The sequence below is a fragment of the Leucoraja erinacea genome, chromosome 9, assembly GCF_028641065.1.
Source record: "Leucoraja erinacea ecotype New England chromosome 9, Leri_hhj_1, whole genome shotgun sequence".
NCBI classification, from domain to species: Eukaryota; Metazoa; Chordata; class Chondrichthyes; order Rajiformes; family Rajidae; genus Leucoraja; species Leucoraja erinaceus.
The window spans coordinates 30,788,537-30,814,238 of record NC_073385.1 but is presented as its reverse complement, the minus strand read 5'-3'; the positions used below and the strand labels follow the sequence as shown (position 1 = coordinate 30,814,238).

Genomic DNA, 25,702 nt, shown 5'->3' with positions numbered 1-25,702 from the left:
TGGGTGTCAGAAGGGGCTTTACCTTCATGGTGACTGACAGGTGAGAAAACCAATCTGCTGATCTGACGATTTTTTAAACCTTCATAACTTTTCACTTATTTCACCGATCGGAACAAAACTTGGTGGTTTGTAGCAGAAGAGTGATATAGGGTAGCATTTTTACGCAAATTTAATTACAACCGGAAGTGGTCAAGATGAGAGTTTTAGTAATATGGAAGAAGTTATTAGTGTGGAGGCACAAGAGCCTGCTGATGATCAAATCTTCAGCAAAACACAAAGTGCTGGAGGAAATCGGTGGATCTTGCAGCATTGGTGGAGAGAATGGATATGAGAGGTTTGGTGTTGAGATCCTTCGTCCTGTCTGAGAAGAGTCAGAAAATGTTGTTTATCCATTTCCCTCCACAGATGCTGTGTTTCTGTAGCACATTGTTTTTTGCAAAATAAGCAAGATGTTATTTCTGCCTGATCTGTGCCTGATTTTATGATAGGTGCCAGTATATCGCACGCCTCCCATTGATATTATCATAGTGGAAGTTAAAAACACATCATTAGCATGCCAGAAAAGATAAAGATCATTTGGATGATAGAAAGCCCTTGGCATCTACTCATGAAGGCAGCATCTATCATAAAGAATCCCCACCATCCAGGCCATGTTCTCATCCTGAGTCTGAGGAAATGTCACAACCCAACATGTTGCCAATCCCTTCTGTCACCTTTCCTGGGTGAAGAAGTTTAGTTTTAGTTTGGAGATACAGCAAGGAAACAGGCTCTTCTGCCCACTGAGTTTACACCAACCATTGATCACCTGTCCACACTAGTTCTATGTTATTCCCACTTTAGCATCTATTCCCTACAGACTAGGGATTTTTTTAAATCATCAATCTGCACACAATACCCCAGAATGAAGAAGCAAAAACAGGTGAAATAACTGAAATATCACATTTACATAAGTATTCAGAGCCTTTGACACTCAAAATTAAGCTTAGGTTCATCCTGTTTCCATTGATTATCCTTGAGATGTTTTTACAACTTGATCGGAGTCCACCAGTACTAAATTAAATTGATTGGACACGATTTGGAAAGGCACACACCTGTCTATATAAGGTCCCACAGTGACAGTGCACGTCAGAGCAAAATTCAAGCCATGAAGACAAAGGAATTTTCCGTAGACCTCCAAACAGCATGCATGGCCAGTCTAAGGAGTAGATTCTCCTGCTCTCTTATCAGACTTCTGAAGAGTCCTCCCATAAAGTAGGATTTAGTTCCCATATTCCAACCAATCTCAGTGTGGTCATTGGACTTTTTCTCTGTAACTGTAACTGTAACGCTAGAATACCAAAAATCTATGTATTCGCTCTGAAGATAGACACAAAATGCTGGAGTAACTCACTGGAACAGGCAGCATCTCTGGAGAGAAGGAATGGGTGGGTGGGTGGGTGGAGGGAATGACCAATTTCTTCTATCCAGAGATGCTGCCTGTCCCACTAAGTTACTCCAGCATTTTGTGTCCATCTCCGGTGTAAACCAGCATCTGCAGTTCCTTCCTACAGATATATTCGCTCTGGTATTTTTCTTTGCTCTGTACCTGTTGAGCATGTGTATGGCTTGAATGTACTCATGCATAGTATGATCTGATTTGATTGGATAGAACACAAACAAAAGCTTTGAAATATTTCTTGGTAGGCGTGGCAATAATAAACCAATGCCAATACCAATCCTGTCCTAAACGTTTGAGAAGAAACCGGAATTTGGACGGCTGTCTAACTTCATTGCTAACCAATTACTTGACAACATGTATCACATCAGGCAAAATGAGATATCCTACAGAAACTACAAACCTACAATTAATTTGTAGAAACAGACTAATAGAATGTGGAACTAGTATCTACCAAACTGAATTGCGTTTTAAGCAGTCAGGGAAAGAAAGATTGAATTTAGCACAAGCAAATACCACAAAAACAGTAGATCAAGCAATCTGGACAGTCCCCTTATCAACAATGCGCTGATGAGCAGAAAACAGAGAATTAGGGGGTCTTCAGCCTCAAAATACTTTTCTGAGGTATTAGTTCATCAAGCTGCCATATTCAGTCTGATTTTTGATCTTGTTGTGAGTTAGATTAAGAGCCAAACGTGGTTAATTATTCAATGTGCCAACAACTGAACAATTATATTCTTACTTTAAATGCTTTTTAGGTAGGATAAAATAGTATGAAATACACATAGATGCTAGAGGAGAAGAATGTTAAAGGAGGTGAATATAAGGAGTGTTCATTTGACTGGGGTAGTATACATCAATTCTCTGTTATTTTACTAATTTCTCTTGGTCAGTGGAAATGAATATCAAGTAAGTGTTTTATGCACAATTATGCCCAATGCCCTCTTTTGTACCAGCAGTTCATTCAAATTTCTGCCCTTTATAATTCACACTGTTAAACATCTATACTTTGAAAAGTTAAATTTCATTAGATGCAAACTTAAATTCAAATCTTATTCAAGCTTCACTAAGATTGCAAATTTCCCAGTCAGCCCAATTTAGCTCTTGGCAATGTCAGCATTCCTTCTAAATTTAATATGCTAATAAATCTCCCGAGACAGTAATTGCTGGACCGCAGCAGTACATATGGTCGTTAATCAATTCCTTTTGGGATATTTGCCCTTTGAAACAATATTTGTTTAGATTGAGGAAAAAAATATTTGCGAATGAGAAACACTGACTCAGAGAGTCCAAGGCAGATTCAACATCAATGTTCCTGCGGACTGTGCTGGGACCTGAATCAACTGAACAAGTAAAATAATCTGAGTCATGGCTGGAAACACAAGGAACTGCAAATGCTGGAATCTTAACTAAAATACAAAGTGCTGGCATACAGTAACTCAGCAAGTTCAGAATCTCTGGACGAATTCCTTTCACAGATGCTGCCTGACCCGCTGAATTATTCCAGAACGTTATGCTTTACTGAGTCAGGGTTGGATGCCCTCAAAAGAAAAAGAAAAAAGAAACAAGGAATTGCAAATGCTGGTGTACAAAATACCATTCATAATGCATAAATGCTAATCATAATGCCATTGGTTTAGGTTTATTATTGTCACATGTGCCGAGTTACAATGAATATGTATTCCATGCGACCCAATCAAATCAGATATACCATACATAAATACAATCAAATCAAACTCGTACAATAACAAAAGGAGAGATACAGAACTGCACATATAGCTCTCAGCATTGTTGCGCATCAGTTCCAATGCAAAGTCCAATATCTGCAATGGGGTAGAGGTAAATTGGACAATACCCGAGCTTGCGAAAGGAGCATTTTCTCTCTGAAGGAGCAGAATAAAAACCTCTCATTATTGGTCATCATTTACATGCTGTGCTCATGGACAATATCTTGAAGGTCCTTCTTTTCGGAACGTTATCACTGTTTGTTGGATTTCTGCCCCAAATTCTGAGTACAGCTCCTGCAAAGCTATGGGTACTGAGGCAGACCACTGCTATCACAATTATTATGGTGCGCTGAGTATGAGCCTCATGCAGTGCATTTAACACAGACAGGCAAATAAAATGGGTACTAAATTACAAAATGCAATGTTAATTATTTTGGGGTTCACAATTGTTTGGTGTTTTCCGTGTTTGGATAATTTACATTTGTTGAGATTGAGAACAATTCTTCAAATCTCATTATCCTTAAAATTAACTTTTTCCATGTTCAATAACGGTGGAAGAAGACAGTGCTCGTTTCTCAATTGTACACTTGGGTTCAAATCCCACTTTGTTATTTGAATAAAATTAGGCTGCAGTTCTGGTTGAGTACTGAGAAGGATGAATTGAGGTGTTGTATTTTGTATGAGGTGCTAATCTAAGATACCATTTGCACTTTATATTTTATGTTTTTCCAAAATGTTTTAAGACCACATTAGATGTTAAAGGCTCATTTACAGTCCACAAATCGAAGGAGTGACAAGCTGGGAGAAAAAAAATTGCTTTATGTTTGGAGAAAGGTTGACAGTGATTGTTCCAAACCAGATGTTAGCTTCCTAGTGAGGAAAACAATTCATATATTTTGATGCTTTTTGATGTAACCATTATTACTAAGAGTAGGTCAATATTTTATTCCAAGTTATATGTTGACATGTTATATTAGGAAAACAGTGGACCATTGGTTGTTGAACCTATTAATGCTAAGAAACTAAAAAAAAATCCCCAAGATTGCTAAAAAACTATCACTGTTGCTTACTTACCTGGAAAGTGATAGAAAAGTTTCCAAGTATCTGTATAGTTATATAATCAGAACATATTGGCCAGTAGCAATATGTTCCATGTTCTGACAGTATGGTAACATTTTGAGAGGCAAGCATTATATTTTTGTCATGAGCTTTGGCAGTGCAGTGAAGTATTAATTATAACTCGTTTTCGGTTCACGATTCCAGCATCTGCAGTGTCTTGTGTCCCTGTTAACAATAATACATCTCTTCACAATTTGTAGACTGCATGATCAGTTTTAAGTGTAAACTAGACCAAGTGGGACCCTTCGGGTCCCGTCCCCTCAACGCGCAGTTGCGGGGGTGGGGGGCGGCATGCGGAGTCACACACACACTAACCACCCCCCCCTCCCCAAACACACACACACTAACCACCTCCCACACACACACACACACACACTAACTACCCCCCTTGAATATTATATTAATATTATTAATTTGTTCCTTTTACATAAATACACATCCAAGATCAGAGTTTTATAAGTTTTATACTAAAGTCAAAAGCAATGAAAGGCCACCAATCCAAAACATTAATTCTTTTCTCCACAATGATCCCTAAAATATTGGATATTTCCATAATGTTTCTGTTTTTTATGGCAAATGTATTTAAAATCTTTGTTTGCTTAAATTTACAAATCTAGTTACAATTTGTTCTTATGATGAACAAGATATCTTGTGTGTACTTTTGCTGAATGTACCACATATTAAATTGTCTTATCCTGGTTTCCTTAAATCTCTTTTACAGGTCCTATTTAAAATGTTTCTTGGAAGTGCAAATTTCGGTGAAGCTGCCTATTTTATTTCCATCCTGGGCATCTTCAACTTAATTTTTATATCCTCTGTACCGGTGATATTGTACTTTACGAAAGTGGAGTACTGGTCCTCATTTTCTGCTTTACCTTGGGGTTACCTTTGTGGAATCGCGGGGCTTTGGTTAGGTGAGTAATTTGTATGCCTCTTTGAAAAATGATTTGATTTTGTTCCCCTACCTTTAAAATAATTAAACTAATCCTATATTATCTAATTAAATTATATTTCCTGTGGGTCCTTTTAAAATTTTAGTTGCATGTTGCAGTTTTATTGAAGTTAAAATTCACTTCTTCCAGCTTATTCGGAATTTAAAAAAATATACATAACAAAAACTGTGCAAAAACTCTTCAGACATTCTCAGTGCCTATAAATTCATTAGTGTCAGACTCAGCAGTGCGAACACCTATATTTAAACAAAACACCCATGTCTCTCATGTGGTCCCCTGGAGTGAGATCCATTCCCTTGTTTTAGGGGTGTCCCTACCAGATTCTGCCCTTCAATGTTCAGCAACGAAAGGCCCACAAATTATGGTCCTCCTCCACATCTCCTTGGCATTGGCTCCTCCAAGCTTCGATGAGTCCCTCAGTACGTACCCCTGCAGTCTGGAATGGGCCAGTTGGCAACATTCCCTGATCGACATCTCACTGTGCTGGGAGGCCAACGAGTTTCGGGCAGGCCAAAGAGCGTATTTCACCAAGTTGATGATCTTTCAGCAGCACTTGATGTCTGTCTCCGAACATGTCCCTGGAAACAGCCTGTAAATAAGAGAGTCCTCTGTCATGGAGCTGTTCAGGATAAACTGCAGGACCCATATCATTCTCCAGATCCTCTTTGCAAATTCACATTTGGCGAAGAAGAGGGCAACCATCTCCTCTCCACAGCAGCCATCCCGAGGGCAGCAGACATTGGTAGTATGATTCCAAAGGTACAGGAAGGATCTGACCGGAGGGCCCCTCTCACCACCAGCCAAGCACGTTCCTAGTGCTTGTTGGTGAGTTCTGGCAATGATGCATTTCGTCAGATAAACTTGGCAGTCTGCTCAGGGAACAATGACACCAGATCCATCGAGTCCTTTTCCTGCAATGTCTGCAGGATATTCCATACTGACCACTGGCCAATTAATGTGGTCAAATGTGTTGGTCAGAAAGAACATTTCCACAAAGGACAGCTCATTGGCACATTGTGCAGCAGCCATTCCAGTCCCATCCTTCGCAACACTGGGGACAGGTAGAACCTCAGTAGGTAATGACACTTGGTGCCCAAGTACTTTGGCCCTACGCACAACCACACACAATGGTGACCATCAGGGTGAGGGCGACATCGGGCACATTTTTGTCCTTGTTGTTTGCTGACTTGTGCATCATGACCCAACAGAACAACTCCATCTTTGATCCCCTGATGAACTGGAAGACGGCCCGGGTGATCACCAAGGCAGAGGAGCAGGGGATGGGCCACACCTGCACCAAGTACAGTTGCCCTGAAAGCACCCACACCTGATGTGCAATTTTTTCCCCGTTATCGAGAGGGTGCTCTGTTTCCACAGACCCAATTTTTGCTTGACCATAGCTATCCACTCAGGCCAATTCTTGTTGCACACCTCGACATCTCTGAACCAGATCCCCAGCACCTTCACGGAGTCAAACCTGATGATGAAGGGAACGGAAGATTGGTCAGGCCAGTTACTGAAAGCCTGGCCTTGCTCTTCCTGCGGTTGACTCTTGCTCCTGATGCCAATTCAAATTGGTCACAGATGCTGATTAATCTGCAGATCGATCGTGAATCTGAGCAGAAGATGTTGACATCAACTGTGTACAAGGAGGTATTGGTCTGAGTGTCCCCATTGCCTGGCAACATCACCTCTCTTATGCTCTAGTCCTTCCTGATGAATTCAGTGAAGGAGTAAAGGATTCTATACAGCACACAAATAAGACAGGGAAGAGTGGGCGACCTCACCTAACTCCGGACCTGAGGGGGAAGCTATCTATTTCCCACCCATTGATTTGGATTGCACTGCAGATATCAGTGGCATGACAGCTGGATCCAGTTCCTGATTCCATCCCCAAAGCCTATTAGGAGAGCGCACCCATCATGTACGTGTGCGTTTTGTCAAAGGCCTGCTCCTGGTCCAAGCTGACCAGGCAGGTGTTCACCCACCTGTCCTGTTCATTGGTGAAGACATCCCTGAGCATCACCAGGGTCCCTAAGATTTACTTGCCAAGGTTTGGTCCTGGTGGATCACTTGTCCAGGAGCAGACTTAACCCGGTTGACGATGGCCTTGGACAGGATCTTATAATCCACATTTAGCAGTGAGATGTGTCCCCAATTCCTGATATCATTCTTATCGCCCTTCTGCTTATAGATGAGGGTGATGAAGATGCCCTTTTCCATGGAGTCTGACATGCTGCAAGCCAGAAGCAAAACACTATATATTGCCAGCAGGTCCGGGCCCACCCAGTCTGTGGTTGGTCCAGACTTTCCTGCTTGCTGTCCTCTGAGACCATTGTGATAGAGTTCTGGGAGGCTGTGTTATCTGTGGCGTGTCTGTCATACAGACCAACATGGAAGGATCTGCAGATCATCAATACGTTCGTGTGCAAGGATGCTACTGAGCCATTCTCTTCCTTAAGACTGTGGATTACAGAGCTCCCTCTCTGAATCTTTTGGAAGAACTGTGTGCATGTCTCATCCTGCTCCACGAGTGGACTCTGGATCTGAAGATGATCTTGATTCTGACGTGAAGACCATGTTTGCCAGCTCTTTACCTCTCTGAGCTTTTCCTCAAATGCACCCCCCTCGACTACAGAAGGGGGAGCTGCTGCGTTTGTCTGGAGTTGGCATAATTCCCTCTGACTCCATCTTGCTTTATGAACATCTTTGAGGATGAAGAAACTCTTGATGTTCTCCTTGGTTGCTCCTCACCAGTATATCGGGGAGTCATAGAGGGTCTTCACAGATCTTTAATCCATAGTCCCTCTTTAGCTCCTTGATGTTCTCTGGGGTCAGCAGTCAGGTCCAGGAAAGGGAAAGGTTTAGAGGTATATGGGCTAACCCCAGGCCATGGAACTAGCTTAGATGGACCAACTCAATCGGCATGGATGAGTTGCTTCAAACGGCTACTTTCTGAGCTATTTTAGGTGCATAGGATTATGATACTGGGTAAACAAATGTGTGCTTCCTTCCTCACTCAGATTGATGAATCCTTGCAAGGTCTTAATGTTGTGAATGAATGGATTTGGAGATCGAGTGGGCTAAAATAAATACGTCAGAAATCCACTCAATGAATCATGCATTCAAACTGATCAGTGCAAGCTGTGTGTGGAAGGTCCCACAGAAAGTTAGTTGTTGATTTCAAGATAACAATTACTGAGAATTGCAAGATTTTGGCATTTTAATTTAAAATGCAGGTATTTCTCAAACTTCCTGATACAAGATAAGAGCATAGTAACATTTTACAAGGGTTTAAGGTTTGACGGGCAATTCAGGCAATTAACAATATAGCCTTACGGAGAACCACAGATTTTCTGCACGGACTACATTTGGCATATACCCGTATGTAACTGTCACAGTGCACATCTCAGGCCACAAACCAAATCACCATGTCATATATATTTAGGAACCAAAATAAACCATAATCAATCAGAGCCAGAGAAACTCGTGTTTAGACAGCAGCACCACAGTAGAGAGATGCAACATCTATAAGTCACTGCTTGGCACACTGCTTGGTCCCTGGATAGAGGATGAGCTTCCTTAATATAACTGAACAGCTTTGCCTTAGGATGTATTGGGTCAGAGCAGATAATTGGAGGGAAAACAATATCACCCATGGCTACACAGATTAAATTATTTTGAAATGAGGAGGATCCATCGCTGCTGATCCCACTATAACTGGGCTATAGAAATAATCATGTTCATCCGAAAGATTAATGATGACCAACAACCTTTCTCAAAAAAAACCATGTCTACATGTACAAAATAATAATTTGATCCAGTTTCCAGAGCAACTTATTTATTTAACTAATATCATGACAGATAGGAATCTCCACAAACAGTTGATGTTCTCTCCAAGAATGAGAATGTTGAAAATAATTTACCTCTAATATTTGTTTTTGTTCTTCCTTTTTCTGCAGCTTTCAATATACTTGTAAACCTTGGTGTTGTCTTAACATATCCCATACTCATATCCATTGGGACTGTTCTGAGTATCCCTGGAAATGCAGGTGATTTTTTTTGCCTTCTCTCCCCTATTCCTCATGTTAGATTGAAAGGATCAGATTTTTTTTTTTTTTGCGGTACTTTTTGGTTATAAAATATTACACGGGGACAAACAGTTGGCTAAAAGTAGTCTTTGCTGCCTGACTTTTATAAAATCTGATGTGCTTTTATTCTTCGTTGCTGAGAATGCTGCAAACACAGGAAATGCAGATGCTGGAATTTTGAGCAAGTCACAAAGTGCTGGAGGAACTCAGCAGATCAGGCAGCAACTATGGAGGGAATGGAAAGGCAACAATTTGGGTCAGGACCCTCCTTGAATCAACTAAATCAAATGAAATGGCCCCAAATTTAAAGTTTCACGCTTTGTAAAAACCTGCAGCAAACATTGGAAGATATATGGTTGGGAAAGGTTAATGGGATAAGGACAAAATGTACATAAATCTTAGTTGGCATGGACAAGGATAGCCAAAGGGCCTGTTTCCATGCTGTATAGCTCTATGACTCTAAACTTCAAAATGGTATGGAAAGGAATGAAGGAATGACACTTGCTACTTTGTTTGCTATTGTTATAAATGTGTGTGTCCTTGAAACATTGGTCCTCCAGTGCAGTTTCATTTCACCTACCATCATCAACAATGACCAGCACACTCAGAACAGCAAATATGTGTCCATTAATCAGTTGAAGGATCCCATAGATATTTTTATTGTAAAAGTTGAAACACAAAGATCAAAGGTGTTTTTTTTTTGTTTTCATTTTTTTAGGATCTTGACATATAACATATAACAATTACAGCACAGAAACAGGCCATCTCGGCCCTACAAGTCCGTGCCGAACAATTATTTTCCCTTAGTCCCACCTGCCTGCACTCATACCATAACCCTCCATTCCCTTCTCATCCATATGCCTATCCAATTTATTTTTAAATAATACCAACGAACCTGCCTCCACCACTTCCACTGGAAGCTCATTCCACACCGCTACCACTCTCTGAGTAAAGACGTTCCCCCTCATGTTACCCCTAAACTTCTGTCCCTTAATTCTGAAGACATGTCCTCTTGTTTGAATCTTCCCTATTCTCAAAGGGAAAAGCTTGTCCACATCAACTCTGTCTATCCCTCTCATTATTTTAAAGACCTCTATCAAGTCCCCCCTTAACCTTCTGCGCTCCAGAGAATAAAGACCTAACTTAACATATAACATATAACAATTACAGCACGGAAACAGGCCATCTCGGCCCTACAAGTCCGTGCCGAACATCTTTTTTCCCTTAGTCCCACCTGCCTGCAAGTAATTCAACCTTTCTCTGTAACTTAGTTGTTGAAACCCAGGCAACATTCTAGTAAATCTCCTCTGTACTCTCTCTATTTTGTTGACATTCTTCCTATAATTGGGCGACCAAAATTGTACACAATACTCCAGATTTGGTCTCACCAATGCCTTGTACAATTTTAACATTACATCCCAGCTTCTATACTCAATGCTCTGATTTATAAAGGCTAGCATACCAAAAGCTTTCTTTACCACCCTATCTATATGAGATTCCACCTTCAAGGAACTATGCACGGTTATTCCCAGATCCCTCTGTTCAACTGCATTCTTCAATTCCCTACCATTTACCATGTACGTCCTATTTTGATTTGTCCTGCCAAGGTGTAGCACCTCACATTTATCAGCATTAAACTCCATCTGCCATCTTTCAGCCCATTCTTCCAAATGGCCTAAATCACTCTGTAGATTTTGGAAATCCTCTTCATTATCCACAACACCCCCTATCTTGGTATCATCTGCATACTTACTAATCCAATTTACCACATCTTCATCCAGATCATTGATGTACATGACAAACAACAAAGGACCCAACACAGATCCCTGAGGCACCCCACTAGTCACCTGCCTCCAACCCGACAAACAGCCATCCACCATTACCCTCTGGCGTCTCCCATTCAGCCGCTGTTGAATCCATCTTGCTACTCCTGCATTTATACCCAACAGTTGAACCTTCTTAACCAACCTTCCATGAGGAACCTTGTCAAAGGCCTTACTAAAGTCCATATAGACAACATCCACTGCTTTACCCTCGTCAATTTCCCTAGTAACCTCTTAAAAAAATTCAAGAAGATTAGTCAAACACGACCTTCAAGGCACAAATCCATGTTGACTGTTCCTAATCAGACCCTGTTTATCCAGATGCTTATATATATTATCTCTAAGTATTTTTTCCATTAATTTGCCCACCACTGAAGTCAAACTAACAGGTCTATAATTGCTAGGTTTACCCTTAGAACCCTTTTTAAACAATGGAACAACATGCGCAGTATGCCAATCCTCGGGGACATGGCGTAATTGTATCCGCTTTTACAGCTTCCTCTGGCTGTTCATTCCAAATATCCTCTGTTTCAAAAGGTTGCCCGAGATCTCTCTTCAATCTCTCCCCTCTTCATCTTCACAATATCCATGCCCCTCATGATCTTGCATATCTCAATAACGTCACTTATTAATAATGTCTCAATAGCCTCCCAGGCTCCAAAGAAAAATGTCCTAGCCTATTGACCCTCACCTTATAACTCAAGTCTGCAAACATAGGTAATAACATAGCAATGACTCTTACAGTAAATGAAAATCAATAGATTGTGGGTGCCATAAATCTGAAATATAAATAGTAGGTCACGCAGTAGAGTGGAAAGAGAGACAGAATTAACGTTTATGGTCCAAGATTCTTTGTCGGAACTGGCTGTTATAGTAATGCATTTAAAGAAAATTGAAGTACAACATAGAACAGTACAGCACAAGACCAGACTTTGTCCCAATATGTATGTGCCGAACATGATGCCTAGACCATCACTCACCTACCTGCACATAACCCATATCCCTCCATGTTCATATGCCTATCCAAAAGTATTTTAATAGAACAAAGAACAATACAAAGATTACCATTGGATTTTTTTCGGAGTAGGCACAATGAACTGCAGATGCTGGAATCTTGAGCAAAACACAAAGTGTCGGAGGAACAAAGTGCTGGCGGCATGATGGTGCAGTGGTAGAATTGCTGCCTTGCAGGGCTTGCCATGCCTAAGACCCGGGTTTGATTCCGACTACGGGTGCTGTTTGTTCGGAGTTTGTATGTTCTCCCCTTGACCACGCGGGTTTTCTCCGAGATCTTCGGTTTCCTCTCACACTCCAAAGATGTACAGGTTTGCAGGGTAATTGGCTGGTATAAGTGTAAATTGTCCCAAGTGTGTGTGTGTGTCGGATAGAGTTAATGTGTGGGGATCGCTGGTTGTTGCGGACTCGGTGGACTGAAGGGGGTGTTTCCGCACTGAATCGCTAAACAAACTCAACCAGTCATACAGCATCTCTGGAGGAAATGAGTAGGCAACGTTTCTGATCAGAACCTTTCGTCAGCCTGAGATTTTCCTCAGTGTGAATTCCTCAGGCTCTGTTTTGCTGTTCTTTGCTGCTCCAGTCTTCTGCAAATGTCTGTTATCACAATAGCAATATCACAATAAAACACGCATTACTGCATGGTGGGTGGTGCAAGAATCTCAAATTCTTCTCAAATGGTAAAGTAAATCCTGTGGATGTACAGAGGATCTGTCTGCTCCTAATTTTTCTTTTATTTCTTCTTCTTTAATGTGGTCTTTGTGAAATGCTACCAATGAAGTCATCTTGATTGAGTGGACTTGACTGTTTAAAAATCTGCTCTGGATTTGTATGTATTAAAACCGTGAATGGCTCCAATGCACCCGAGTCATATATTGCACTCATTAATTCTTCATGAGAAATATATGTGGAGGCATCTACAAAGACAACATGGTGACATATTGCACTCATTAATTCTTCATGAGAAGCTCTTCCTCATCAAGTTATAACTCCCTAAACAAAACATATTGTCAGTGCTTTATTTCAAGCAGTTAAATTGAGGTAGAGGTTCAGAATAATGAGAAAGTACCGACCTTCAAATGAACTATCGCATAATAACATAAGATATAGAAGCCAAAGTAGGCTATTTTAGCTTTAGATTTATTATTGGAATGTGTACCGAGATACAGTGAAAGAGCTTTTGTTTAGGTGCCATCTGATCAAGTTAGATAATACTGTACATGAATACAATCAGCCTACCCCAAGTACAATAGGTCAAGCATAGAAAAAAATACCTGGTTGCAGAATATCGCTTCTGAGCATTGTAGCGTAACCGTTCTAGAGAAAAAGTCCACAATGAGGTAGGTTGGAAGATCGGGACAGTACTCTACATTATAGGAGGACCATTGAGAGGTCTGATAATAGAGAGAAAAAGCTGTTCTTGAATCTGGTGGTACATGCTTTCAAGCTTTTGGAACTTCTGCTCGATGGGAGCAGGGAGAAGAAGGAATGACCGGGGTGGAAAAGATTCTTGATTATGTTGGCTGCTTTCCCAAGGCACCGTGAAGTATATATGGTGAGGAGTCTGGTCTGTGTGATGAACTGAGTTACATCCATATCTTCGCAATTTCTTGTGGACTTGGGCAGAGCTGTTTCCAGTCTCCTACATATTGGTGTGCTTTTTTTTAGTCGAAGTTTCAATGTGATTGGCCAGGACAGTGTGTTGGTCATATTTATGCCTAGGAACTTGAGGCTAGGAAGCATTCCCACTTTGGTACCATTGATGCTTCGACTTGCCCCATCATTTAATAAAGTCATGGTGATCTTTTCCCATTTGCACCACATTTCTGTATTTTTCATTGCTTCCTCTATATCCAAAATTATATTACATTAAAGGAAACACATGATATTCGTATGGTGGAGAGATGCCCCTCAGCCTGGAAAGCTTGAATGGATTCAGACTACACTTCCAGATTCCAGAGAGTTCCAAAGATTCACCATCCTACAGCAGAATATATTTGTCTGATTTCGAATGGCCAACCATTTGTTTTGAGACTGAACATCAACTCTAGACACTCTTGTCATAAGAAACATAATCCCAGCATTTATCCTTCTGGATACTGTGTGCCAAAGTATTTTAGATTATCTGTTTGACAATGATCCAGATTTTACTGATGTGAGACAAGGAAATCAGATTTTAAAATGTCCTTTTTTTATACATCTAATTCTTAGACTAACACACAAATAAGTTTGAGTTTAATGGAATATATTTTGCAGTGAAACAAGTAATGAAATAATCAGATAATTCTAGGACTTTGTTTAAGATAATGATGAAGTTGCATTTGAACTGTATGTATCTAATATTTTAATTTGCATCTTTAGTAATAAATTGTACAGGAACATTTTCTAATAAATTAATTTGCCATTTCTTACAGCTGTTGACCTTCTGAAACATGAGGTTATATTTAGCATGGTGAGGTTGGCTGCCACAACCGTTATATGCATTGGCTTCCTATTGATGCTGCTACCAGAAGAATGGGATGAAATTACTTTAAAGTTTATCAACAGATTAAAAGAGAAGAAAAACGAGGAACAAACAGAAGATGTCACAGAGTCCACTGTCCACACTCGGACTAGAAGCAGAGCAAATGGTACAGTTTCAATACCTTTGGCTTAAAGGCAGTCACGTTTTTAAATGCACGGGAATGTATATTCTGTGAATATAATTTAGTTTTGTGTAACACAGTATGCTATCATGACATTACTTTTTGAAGCAAAGACCTACTGTATACAATATAAATGTAATACAGTTACAATATAAAGAATATATTATTGCAATTTAATCTTTATAAAGTTATATGGAAATGGATGTTAATGTCTAATAAATTTTTGTATTGAAAGTCCTTACATTGTTTTTTATTATTTATTTTTAATGGTACCTTCCTTTGATTAATGGGAATATTTTGCCATTTTGATTGTTGTTGCCACACTCGAATGTAATATAACGCAACCAGAATAAAGATCTATAGAGCATGTGCAGCATCTTGTTTCATCAGATATAGATCATGCTTTGACTTCTTTGGACAAAGACCTGCTAAGGATGGCAGTAATAACACATGAAATCTTTCCAGATTATTTCTGTACCATCAGTGGCTTGCCACCATTTCTGCAGAGCCTGTTTTTTTGAAGATTTGGGTATTTGTGAGGAGGAATGAGGAAGTTATTGCACTATTGAGGTTGTTGACAGGACTTAAGAGTCTGTGCTATAAGGAGAGGTTGGGCTGGCTCAGACTTTATTTCTTGAGTTCAAGTGGCTGAGGGATGATTTTATTACGGTGAATGAAATTATAAGAGGAATGGATAGGGCACAGAGAGTCTTTTAACCAGGGTAGGGGAATCTAGAACTAGATGACATAAGTTTAAGGTAAGAGCAAAAAGATATGAACCTGAGAGGCAACATTTTCACTCGGAGGTTAATGGGATATGGAACTCGAACTGCCAGAGGAAATAGTTGAGGCAGGTACGGTAACAACATTTAAAAGACATTTGGACAGGGTGCATCAGGATCTGAAGCTTGAGTTGTGCTGAATGCAACACATAACATGAGAGAATAATTGGGAAATAAATGGCCCTGGTACAATAACAACATTTAACAGGTACTTAAATCGGAAAGGAAATTGATTGAAAGGAAAGGTGATTGGAAGGTATAGAGGGATATAGGCCAAATGACAAGCTTCAATGCGGCATTTTGGTTGGCATGGGTGAGTTGGGCCTAATGGGCTAATTCCATGTTGTATGACTAAGAATGGATGGCAATAAGAAGCAAAAGGGGATTTGGAACTGGAAAACATGGCTTAACCTGCAGATTTTCAGATGTTCTCCTCTGAGATGCTGGCAGGAGAGTGATTGTTTTCTCCATTAGGAAAAAAGCAGATCTATATACCTATAAAAGTCTGATCTTGTATGTCTGTATGTATGTTTGTTTTGTATTTTCCTCAAAATGCTACGCGCTAGCGCTTAAATTTTTACATATTTTAACACATTTGTATCGTCTATGCCGTACTCAGGTTCACTTATGATTTCATCCTATATTTCACGTTATTCACGATTAAAGCTTTAAAAAAAGCCAAAAATTGCTTCTCACAGACTGCCTTTTTCCAGCAGCTTGCAGTGATGTCACAATGCCACTCACAGTGCATCAATCACAATTGGCTCTCAAGCTGCCCACTGCCACAATGACATCACAATGGGACGTTGCGAACGGTAACCGCAACAGAAGGAGAGGTTGCCAAAGGGGGGGGGGCAATGAGTGCCATTTGGCATGGGCCTCATGCCTGTCTGCTTCAAAGGGATCTTGATTTGGGGGTCTCTAAAATTAAAATTGGCCTGGGCCTCAGTTCATACAGGGCCTGGCCAAAGCTGCCATAGAGGGAGAGAGCGAGGGGGAGAGAGAGAGAGAAGGGGAATAAGAGAGAGAGATAGATGAGAGAGAGAGAGAGAAAAAGCGAGAGGGGTGGAGAGGGAGAGGGGTGGAGAGTGTTGCACAGGGCCGGTTCATGGGCTCGCCGGCCTCCTATATTTTCTGCGGTGAGGTAGAGACCGTGTTCCACGTGTATTTGGAGTGTGTGAGGTGGCTGCCCCTGTACGAATATCTGATGGGGCTGCTCCTCAAGTTCTGGTTGCATTTTAGTCCCACGATCCTGGTGTTTGGACACAATGCACGGAGTGGGGAGGGCCGATCGGGGGGGGGGTGTTTCCCTGTCAGTTTGTCCTGTGCCTGGCCAAGATGCCCATTTGCAGGTTCCCCACATACCCTCCTCCCCTCAAAAGTGAACGTTAATGATTGATTTATCCATAACCCCCATGATCAAGTACACATCAATAATGTCACCCTTCAGATCCTAAGCTCCAGGAGAAAGATGTCCCAGCCTCTCTGATCTCTGTCTATAACACCAGCTCAGAAAACATGGTGATGTAGAAATAAGGAAATACAAATGCCGGCTTACACAAAAGGACACAAAAGTACTCGAGTAACAGCGGGTCAGGCAGCATCTCTAGAGAACAGGGTGGTGAATTTATGGAATTATGGAATTTATGTAATGTGGAGGCCAAGTCAATGGATATTTTTAAGGGGGAAATAGATAGATTCGTTATTAGTATGGGTAGCAGGGGTAATGGGGTGAAGGCAGGGTGATAAAAGGAAAAGATAGATAAGCTATGATGATTGAATGGCGGAGTAGACTTGATGGGCCCAATGGCCTTATCACATGAATATGAATAGGTGGCGTTGCCGGTCGGGACCCTTCATCAGAACACGGTGATGAATTTCCTTTGCACCACATCCAACTAAAACGTCACCCTGGAGGTAACAGACTGTGCCTTGGCGTTAAGCTCAGGCCTGGCTGAGTCAGTGACCTGCTGTCATTCACGGGCGCTGGTAACATAGCGCAACAGTTGGCGCGCAGCGGTTGCCCGGGCAACGCCGAGAGAGTCGGGGGGCGCACAGCGGTTGCCCAGACAACGCCGCGAGAGAGAGTGGGAGGGAGGGAGGGAGAGGGTCGCGCTCGGGCTACGCCTGGAGAGAGGGGAGTGTACCGTGCAACAGTTGCCCGGGAAACACCGGGGCAGGGTCGCGCGCTGCATTTGCTGGGAGATGAACCCGCGCCACAGTCGCCTGGTAACAGTGGGAGAGGGTCCCGCACCGCAGTTGCCCGGGGGACGCCGGCTGGGAGAGGGTCGCGCGCCGCAGTTGTTGGGGTAACGCTCGGACAGGGTCGCACGCTGCGTTTGCCCGGGTAACGGGAGGCGAGGGGGAGAGGGAGGGGGCGGGGGACAGTTGCCCGGGCAACGGCGTCAGAGGGTCGCACGCTGCTGCTACCCGCACGGATCGTTGCTCCGGACCGAGAGAAGCCGCCGGACGCGGCTGCAGTTCACCGGGCCATGCCGGAGGCGCCCACCAGCACTCGATGCTCCGATTAGGCCGGCGGGAAGATGGGCTCGGGCTCGTCCAAGGTGCCGCACAAAGTTGTGAAGGTGACGCCGGCCCCGTCGGCGGGGGTCATCCCCGGGAGGACGGGCGGGGAGACTGCCCGGTGGTGGGGAAGCGACCGCCTACCCCCGCTGAAGAAGAGGTTTGCCGCTGGGTGTGCTGCCGGCGCGCTGCCTAGCCTCACAAGCAGACAAGGTGAGACACAGGCTGACACCCGGGGGGAGCTTGGCTGCATCTTCGGACGTTTAACCATTGCACGGTGCAGAGTTGTTGCCTCACGGCGACAGGCACCTGGGTTAGATCCTGACCACGGATACTGTCTGTGCAGAGTTTGGACGTTCTCCCTGTTAGTGTCTCGTTTTCTCCTTCGGCCCACAACGTCCATGCCGACCATGAATTAAACTAATTTCCTCTGCCTGCACTGATCCATATCCTTCCATTCTCTGCTTACCCATATGCCTATCTAAAAACCTAGTTGATGCCACTATCTTATCTGCCTCTACCCTACCCCGGCAGCATGTTCCAGGCACCCATCGCTCCTTGTGTTTAAAGTAAAATATTGCCCTGCACATTTTCTTTAAACTTTCCCCCTGTCATCTTAAAGCTATGCTCTCTAGTCTTTGACATTTCTACTCTGGGGATTCAAGATAAAGTTAGATATAGCTCTTAAGGCTAACTGAATCAAGGGATATGGGGAGAAAGCAGGAACGGAGTACTGATTTTGGATGATCAGCTATGATCACATTGAATGGCGGTGCTGGCTCGAAGGGCCGAATGGCTTACTCCTGCACCTATTTTCTATGTTTCTATGTTACCCTTATCTATGCCTCTCATAATTTTACTTGGATGCAAGTTATTCCTTATTATTGGGCAGAGGATATTTTGTTCTGCCCTGTTTTGTGTGTGGCAGATATTCAAGATATGTGGATAGGAAGGGTTTAGAGAGATACGGGCCAAATGCAGGCAAATGGAATTACCGAACATGCCAACTTGGCTGGCATGGACAAGATGGGCTGAAGGATCTGCTTGTATGCATGCTATCACTATGATCTGTCATGTGCAGAGCATGGGTACATACATAGAGATAAACTTTTTTAGAATTTCAGTATTTCAGGCAAAGAAAAACCATTTTGGTATAACAAATCAATTTCAAATCTACTGAACAAGTCATAACCTGATTTATTTCAGTACAATACCCCCTGGAATGCATAGGTTAGTTAATATTTATTTGGGGTTATGTATAAATTTGTTAATTATTGCACAGGTTTGCACGTCGCTGTGGTCTTCCTAGCCCTATTCTGAGAAATTGCTAAGGTCATTAATTTCGATGCCGTTAATATTTGACAGGAGATTTCAAGGGGATATGTTTTCTTTTTTGCCAATTTTCTTTATCTTTTAAGTACCCAGGGCATTCTCGTTTGATATTAATGTGGACAGCAGGGAAACCAGTATCATAAAAAATCACCCTCCTCGAAGATATCAGGTAGGTGGAATATTCTGGTTCAAGTGTTTTATACTTCTTGACATGCTGGTGAACTCTATAATAATTAAACAGTAAACTAAGGCACCAACCAGAAGGAAGCTTTAGGCAGCAGCCAGGACTGCACGGAAATGGCATTGGCTAATTTCGTATCATGCGAGGTCTAAAACTGAGAAACTGAAATAAAAGTGAGAGTCATGGAGTCATGTAGCACAGCAACAGTAGGCAGTACTGTCGCGCAGCTGATTAACAGTGCTGGAGACCTGTGTTTGATCCTGACCTCAGGTGTTATCTATGTGGAGTAGACACGTTCTTCCTCTAACTGCTTCCGGGTGCTTCTGTTTGCTCCCGTATCCCAAAGACACGTGGGTTTGTAGGTTAATTGGTCTCTGTAAATTACTCCTTCCAGAATGGATGCAAAAATGGAATAACCTAAAACTAGATCATCAGTGTGGATTCAGTGTGTTTCCATGATGTATCTCTCACAAAGACAAGCCCTTTGGCCCATCTGGTCCATTCTGACAAATTGTCAGAAACAAGCTAGTCCTATTTGCCCACGTTTGGCCCATATTCTTCGGAACCTTTCTTATCCATGAACCTTTCCAAATGACTTTTAAATGTTGTTATAGTACCTGCCTCAACCACATCCTCTGGTAGCTTTTTGCATATGCCCTCCAACCTTTGTGTGGAAGACGTTGTCCCTCAGGCTCCACATAAATCTTTTCCTTCTGATTTAACAAATTAACATTGGGGCCATTCTTTAGAAAGTGAACCAAAATGTACAGTAAGGTAAATTCAAGAGGGAACTGAAGGTGCCAAACCGATGGAAGTGAACAGCCGACATTTGCCGTGGATATTTAAAGGTCCAAAATATCGGGAATTATCGCGTTTGCTCGCTGAATTTATCAAAAGTAAGTTAAATAATGCCTTACTTTTGATAAATTCAGCGAGCAAACGCGATAATTCCTGATATTTTGGACCTTTAAATATCCACGGCGAATGTCGGCTGTTCACTTCCGCCGATTTGGCACCTTCAGTTCCCTCTTGAATTTACCTTACTTGCTATCTTTTTTTTCCCCTGTAAATCTAGGTAGCTGTGCCTCACGGTCACCCCGACTGGCACAGTAAATTGCAGCTCACAACCTCGCCGTTTTCTATGTTTTTAACGGGTGGGAAAATGCGTTTTTTCCCATCCACTAACATGTACCGGACCCTCGAGTGTCCTCCACTTGAGAATTTTGGTCACGTGGGTGCGGATCTACGCTCCAGTGACCTTTAGTGAAATCACCCTATAGACATTATTATTATTGCACTGTTATTTGTTTTTTCTTTATGTGTGCATGTGTATGTGTATTTATATACACTGAACTTTTTTTTTCCTCTCTCGTTTATCATATTATTTATTATTCTGTTGTGCTGCAGCAAGTAAGAATTTCATTGTTCTATCTGGTACATATGACAATAAAACACTCTTGACTCATTCATTGCTATTTTCCTACCTGCAGAACTATAACGCATGTCTGCTAAAGATATGAACATTCTAGCTTTTTAAAATTCACTAAGTTTGTAAGATGCAACTGAGTTACGAAAAAAATGCTTCCGTGTGAGGTCTCACATGTGACCAGTCATATTTGACCTCTGACCCTAAACAAACATTGTCAGCATAACATAAAAATTTCACGATAAACTTCGAAAACAATATGAATCATATATACAGAACAAAACAATATAACTGTAATGCCTTCAGAATTAGAAGAGATGTATTCCATAACTTTTCCACATTTTTGGTCACACACGTGACTAAGAATGGGCCATTGCATCGTTTAAAATTAATTCTTTACAGTCTAATCTCCGAATTTCCCTTATTCTGACTGTAGTTTTTAATTTGTATTGTTAATCTAATCTGTATATTTAGAACTTCACAGAAAGAACAAGTCTAAAACCTGATGCTCTGATTTTGCATTTCGGATAATCATTCTAAAAATAGCATTCATTTGTAAACTACTGTTTTAGGATTTGGACCAAATCAATCCTAATGATATAAAATTATTTCTTGGTACAGGTCTTGCCTCGAGTTAGTACAGCAAACGGCTTGTACTTTCACCTCAACTATATCGGTGTGATTATATAGGTGTGATCAGAGTTCATAACTGCTACAAAAGCTTTGCTGCAACATTGATTCTTTGGAAAGTGCTGAAAGAACTCAACAGGTCAAACAGCATCTGTGGAGCGAATGGACAGGTGGCATTTTGTGTTGGAACCCTTCTTCAGAGCCGAAACGCCACCTGTCCATTCCCTTCACAGACTGTAGGTAAGAACTGCAGACGCTGGTTTAAATCGAAGGTAGACCCAAAATGCTGGAGTAACTCAGCGGGACAGGTAGCATCTCTGGAGAGAAGGAATGGGTGACATTTTGGGTCGAAACCCTTTCTCAGACCGTCCACAGACTCACTGAGTTCCTCTAGCACTTTTTGTTGAGATCAAGATTCCGGCATCTGCAGTCCCTTGTGTCTCCTTTATTGAAACACACTGGGTTGGCTTTCGAAGATTTGTTATGGCAATAATTCTGTTTTCCTCCGTGGAGCTTGGAATCAGCAGCATTCAAGCATTTTAATTTTTATGAATTATAAATAATGACTACACTCTGCCAATATCATTTTTGCTAATTGCTGGCTGAACTAATAGTGAATCTGCAGAAGCATTACAGACCTGTCCAAACCCTCAGGCTCACAAAATGTAGGCAGCAATTACACAGTAAATGGTAGTCCTGGAGAGTTGCAGAACAGAGAGATCTAAGAGTAGAGGTCATGGTTCCCTAAAAATGGAAAATCAGATGAGATGGGGCATCATAATACAGCTGTACAAGTCATTGGTGACACCACACTTGTAGTACTGTGTGCAGTTCTTATTGCCTAGCTATAGGAAGGATGTCATTAAATTGGAATGGGTGCAAAAGAGATTCAGCAGGATGTTACCTGAGCTTGTCGGCTTGAGTTATAGGGAGAGGGTGGATAGGCTGAGACTTTTTTTCTTTAGAGCTCAGGAGGCTGAGGGATGACCTTGCTGAGGTGTACAATATGTGGCATGGATAAAGTGAACACAGTCTTATCCCAGGTTGTAGAATGGTAAAACTAGAGGCCATAGGCTTAAGATGAGAGGGGAGAGATTTCAGCAGGACCTCGGGTGTATTTTTTTCATTCAGAGGGTCACCCAGAGAGTTGTGAATCTGTGGAACTCTCTGCCTCAGAAGGCAGTGGAGGCCAATTCTCTGGATGCTTTCAAGAGAGAGTTAGGTAGAGTTCTTAAAGATAGCGGAGTCAAGGGATTTGGGGAGAAGGCAGGAGCAAGGTACTGATTGTGGATGATAAGTCATCTTAAGGATAAGGGGAAATCCTTTAAAACCGAGATGAGAAGAACTTTTTTTCACACAGAGAGTGGTGAATCTCTGGAACTCTCTGCCACAGAGGGTAGTTGAGGCCAGTTCATTGGCTATATTTAAGAGGGAGTTAGATGTGGCCCTTGTGGCTAAGGGGATCAGGGGGTATGGAGAGAAGGCAGGTACGGGATACTGAGTTGGATGATCAGCCATGATCATATTGAATGGCGGTGCAGGCTCGAAGGGCCGAATGGCCTACTCCTGCACCTAATTTCTATGTCTATGTCTATGTCATGATCACAGTGACTGGCTGTGCTGGCTCGTAGGGCCGAATGGCCTCTCCTGCACCTATTGTCTATTGTATATTGTATCTGTAATGAGCTGTCAGACGAAGCAATAGATGCGGATGCAATTATGTCTCTTAAATCACATTTGGACAGATATATGGATAGGGTGGGTTTAGATGGCTCTGGGCCAAATGTAGGCAAATGGAACAATTCCAATATGCACAACGCGGTCGGCATGCACAAGCTGGCCTGAAGGGCCTGTTTCCCTTCTGTACAGATTTGTGACTCTATAACATAAATCTGTCAGTGAGAATGCTAACTACCAGATCTGGATGGTTAGCTGTGCCTCGAACCTTTACACAACTTCCTTATCCCTCTTTATCCCTCATTCAAAAGAATTAAAAGCAGATTATTTATTCATTGTAATATTGCTATGTGGCGAAATACCCACATTGTCTGTCTTGTTATCTACGTTGCAACAATGTCTGTACCTGATATCTTACTGCACAATGCATATGTGGCTTATTATGTCTCGAGTATCAGCAAGGTTCCTGTCAAATGTTCTATTGTACAATCCACTGAAATACCACTGACAAAAATGAAAAGGCTTTTTTATTCTTTCGAACTTATTTTTTTCCAAAGTACTTTGCAACTTTTCATGTACTTCTAATCTGTCAACTTGTTCTGCAAATTCTCCTCATTTTCTTCAATAGAGATATTTGTACTTTTGTACTTTAAAGAACCAGTTATTCAAATGGTGACTCTTGATGAGTTTGGTACAGCCTGCTGTACTATTCAATGGTAATAGCACACAAGAGTTCAAGTTCCTTTGCTACGTTTGCCCTGGTGACTGCATGGGTTTCCACCGGGTGCTTTGGTTCCACTAGAATTTAGGAGATTGAGAGCGGATCTTATAGAAACTTACAAAATTCTTAAGGGGTTGGACAGGCTAGATGCAGGAAGATTGCTCCCGATGTTGGGGAAGTCCAGGACAAGGGGTCACAGCTTAAGGATAAGGGGGGAATCCTTTAAAACCGAGATGAGAAATCTTTTTCACACAGAGAGTGGTGAATCTCTGGAACTCTCTGCCACAGAGGGTAGTTGAGGCCAGTTCATTGGCTATATTTAAGAGGGAGTTAGATGTGGCCCTTGTGGCTAAGGGGATCAGAGGGTATGGAGAGAAGGCAGGTACGGGATACTGAGTTGGATGATCAGCCATGATCATATTGAATGGCGGTGCAGGCTCGAAGGGCCGAATGGCCTACTCCTGCACCTAGTTTCTATGTTTCTATGTTCCCTTCTGCATCTCAAATCCATGCAAGTTTGTAGGTTAATTGGCCTTTGTAAATAGCCATCCACCCACCTGTAGGGCGAGGGTGTGAAAATGGGATAAAATATAACTAGTGTGAACAGGTAATTGATAGTCCATGTGGACTGAGTGGGCCGAAGGACCTGATTCCATGCTGTACATTGCACCTAATGGGTGGCATGCCAGCTGAACTTTTGTACATCCTGCCAATGTATCCTGTCAATGTACCAATTCTTCCTTCCAAATCCATAGGCGTGATATTCTCATCGAGAGGCCTGATGATGACAGGAAGACACAAAAGTATTGGTTTATTATAGTCTTGTGTACTGAGATGTGGAACATTGGTACCAATACTGGGGAAGGATGGGAACTGTTCCGACGGGATGGACTCCACTTGAACCCGACTGGAAGACTCCTGATAAACCGTATAACTAGGGCTGTAGATAGAGGTTTAAATTAAATAGTGTGAGGTAGGGTGGGGTGGGGTGTCAGCAAATTGCAAGTGTAAGGGTGGAGTTAAGGGAAAGAGAGTGCAGGAAATGTTACAGACGTCTCCCAAATTAATGAGTGGGAAAGTTCAAGAAGGGGTAAGAGAGTAAGGTTGGGTAAAATTGGGACCGGTATGAGAAGGGAGGTGAATACTGAATTAAAGGTGTTGTATTTGAATGCGTGTAGTATAAAAAACAAAGTGGATGAGCTTGTAGCACAGTTAGAGATTGGTATGTAGGATGTTGTTGGAATTACATACAGTGGCTTGCAAAAGTTTTCATACCCCTTGAACTACCCCATATTTTGTCACGTTACAACCACAAAAACGTAAATGTATTTTATTGGGATTTTATGTGATAGACCAACAGAAAGTGTTGCATAATTGTGAAGTGGAAGGAAAATGATACATAGTTTTCAAATTTTTTTACAAATAAAAAACTGAAAAGTGTGGCGTGCAAAAGTATTCAGCCCCCTGAGTCAATACTTTGTAGAACCACCTTTCGCTGCAATTACAGCTGCAAGTCCTTTGGGGTATGTCTCTGCCAGCTTTGCACATCAAGAGACTGAAAATTTTGCCCATTCTTCTTTGCAAAATAGCTCAAGCTCAGTCAGATTGGATGGAGAGCATCTG

At 41.9% G+C, this 25,702-nt stretch overlaps 2 protein-coding genes across 6 annotated transcripts in view; both read left to right on the top strand.

The window, feature by feature from the left end:
* slc35f4 (solute carrier family 35 member F4) overlaps positions 1-16,412 on the top strand; it is a 92,361-nt gene extending 75,949 nt beyond the window's left edge. For 2 of the 4 annotated variants that reach the window (XM_055640488.1, XM_055640490.1), the window contains 3 exons: positions 5,003-5,195; positions 9,197-9,286; positions 14,577-16,412. In XM_055640488.1, the coding sequence (XP_055496463.1) occupies positions 5,003-5,195; positions 9,197-9,286; positions 14,577-14,818 (525 nt within the window). In that variant the 3' untranslated portion in view covers positions 14,819-16,412. The remainder of the gene's footprint in view (positions 1-5,002; positions 5,196-9,196; positions 9,287-14,576) is intronic. The other 2 variants (XM_055640487.1, XM_055640486.1) reach the window with 2 other exon arrangements.
* A 1,415-nt stretch (positions 16,413-17,827) lies between these two features.
* Positions 17,828-25,702, top strand: part of LOC129700198 (uncharacterized protein CCDC198-like) — a 29,380-nt gene continuing 21,505 nt past the window's right edge. For both annotated transcript variants that reach the window (XM_055640476.1, XM_055640475.1), the window contains exons 1-2: positions 17,828-18,325; positions 19,531-19,613. In XM_055640476.1, coding sequence (XP_055496451.1) covers positions 18,133-18,325; positions 19,531-19,613 — 276 coding nt within the window. In that variant the 5' untranslated portion in view covers positions 17,828-18,132. The remainder of the gene's footprint in view (positions 18,326-19,530; positions 19,614-25,702) is intronic.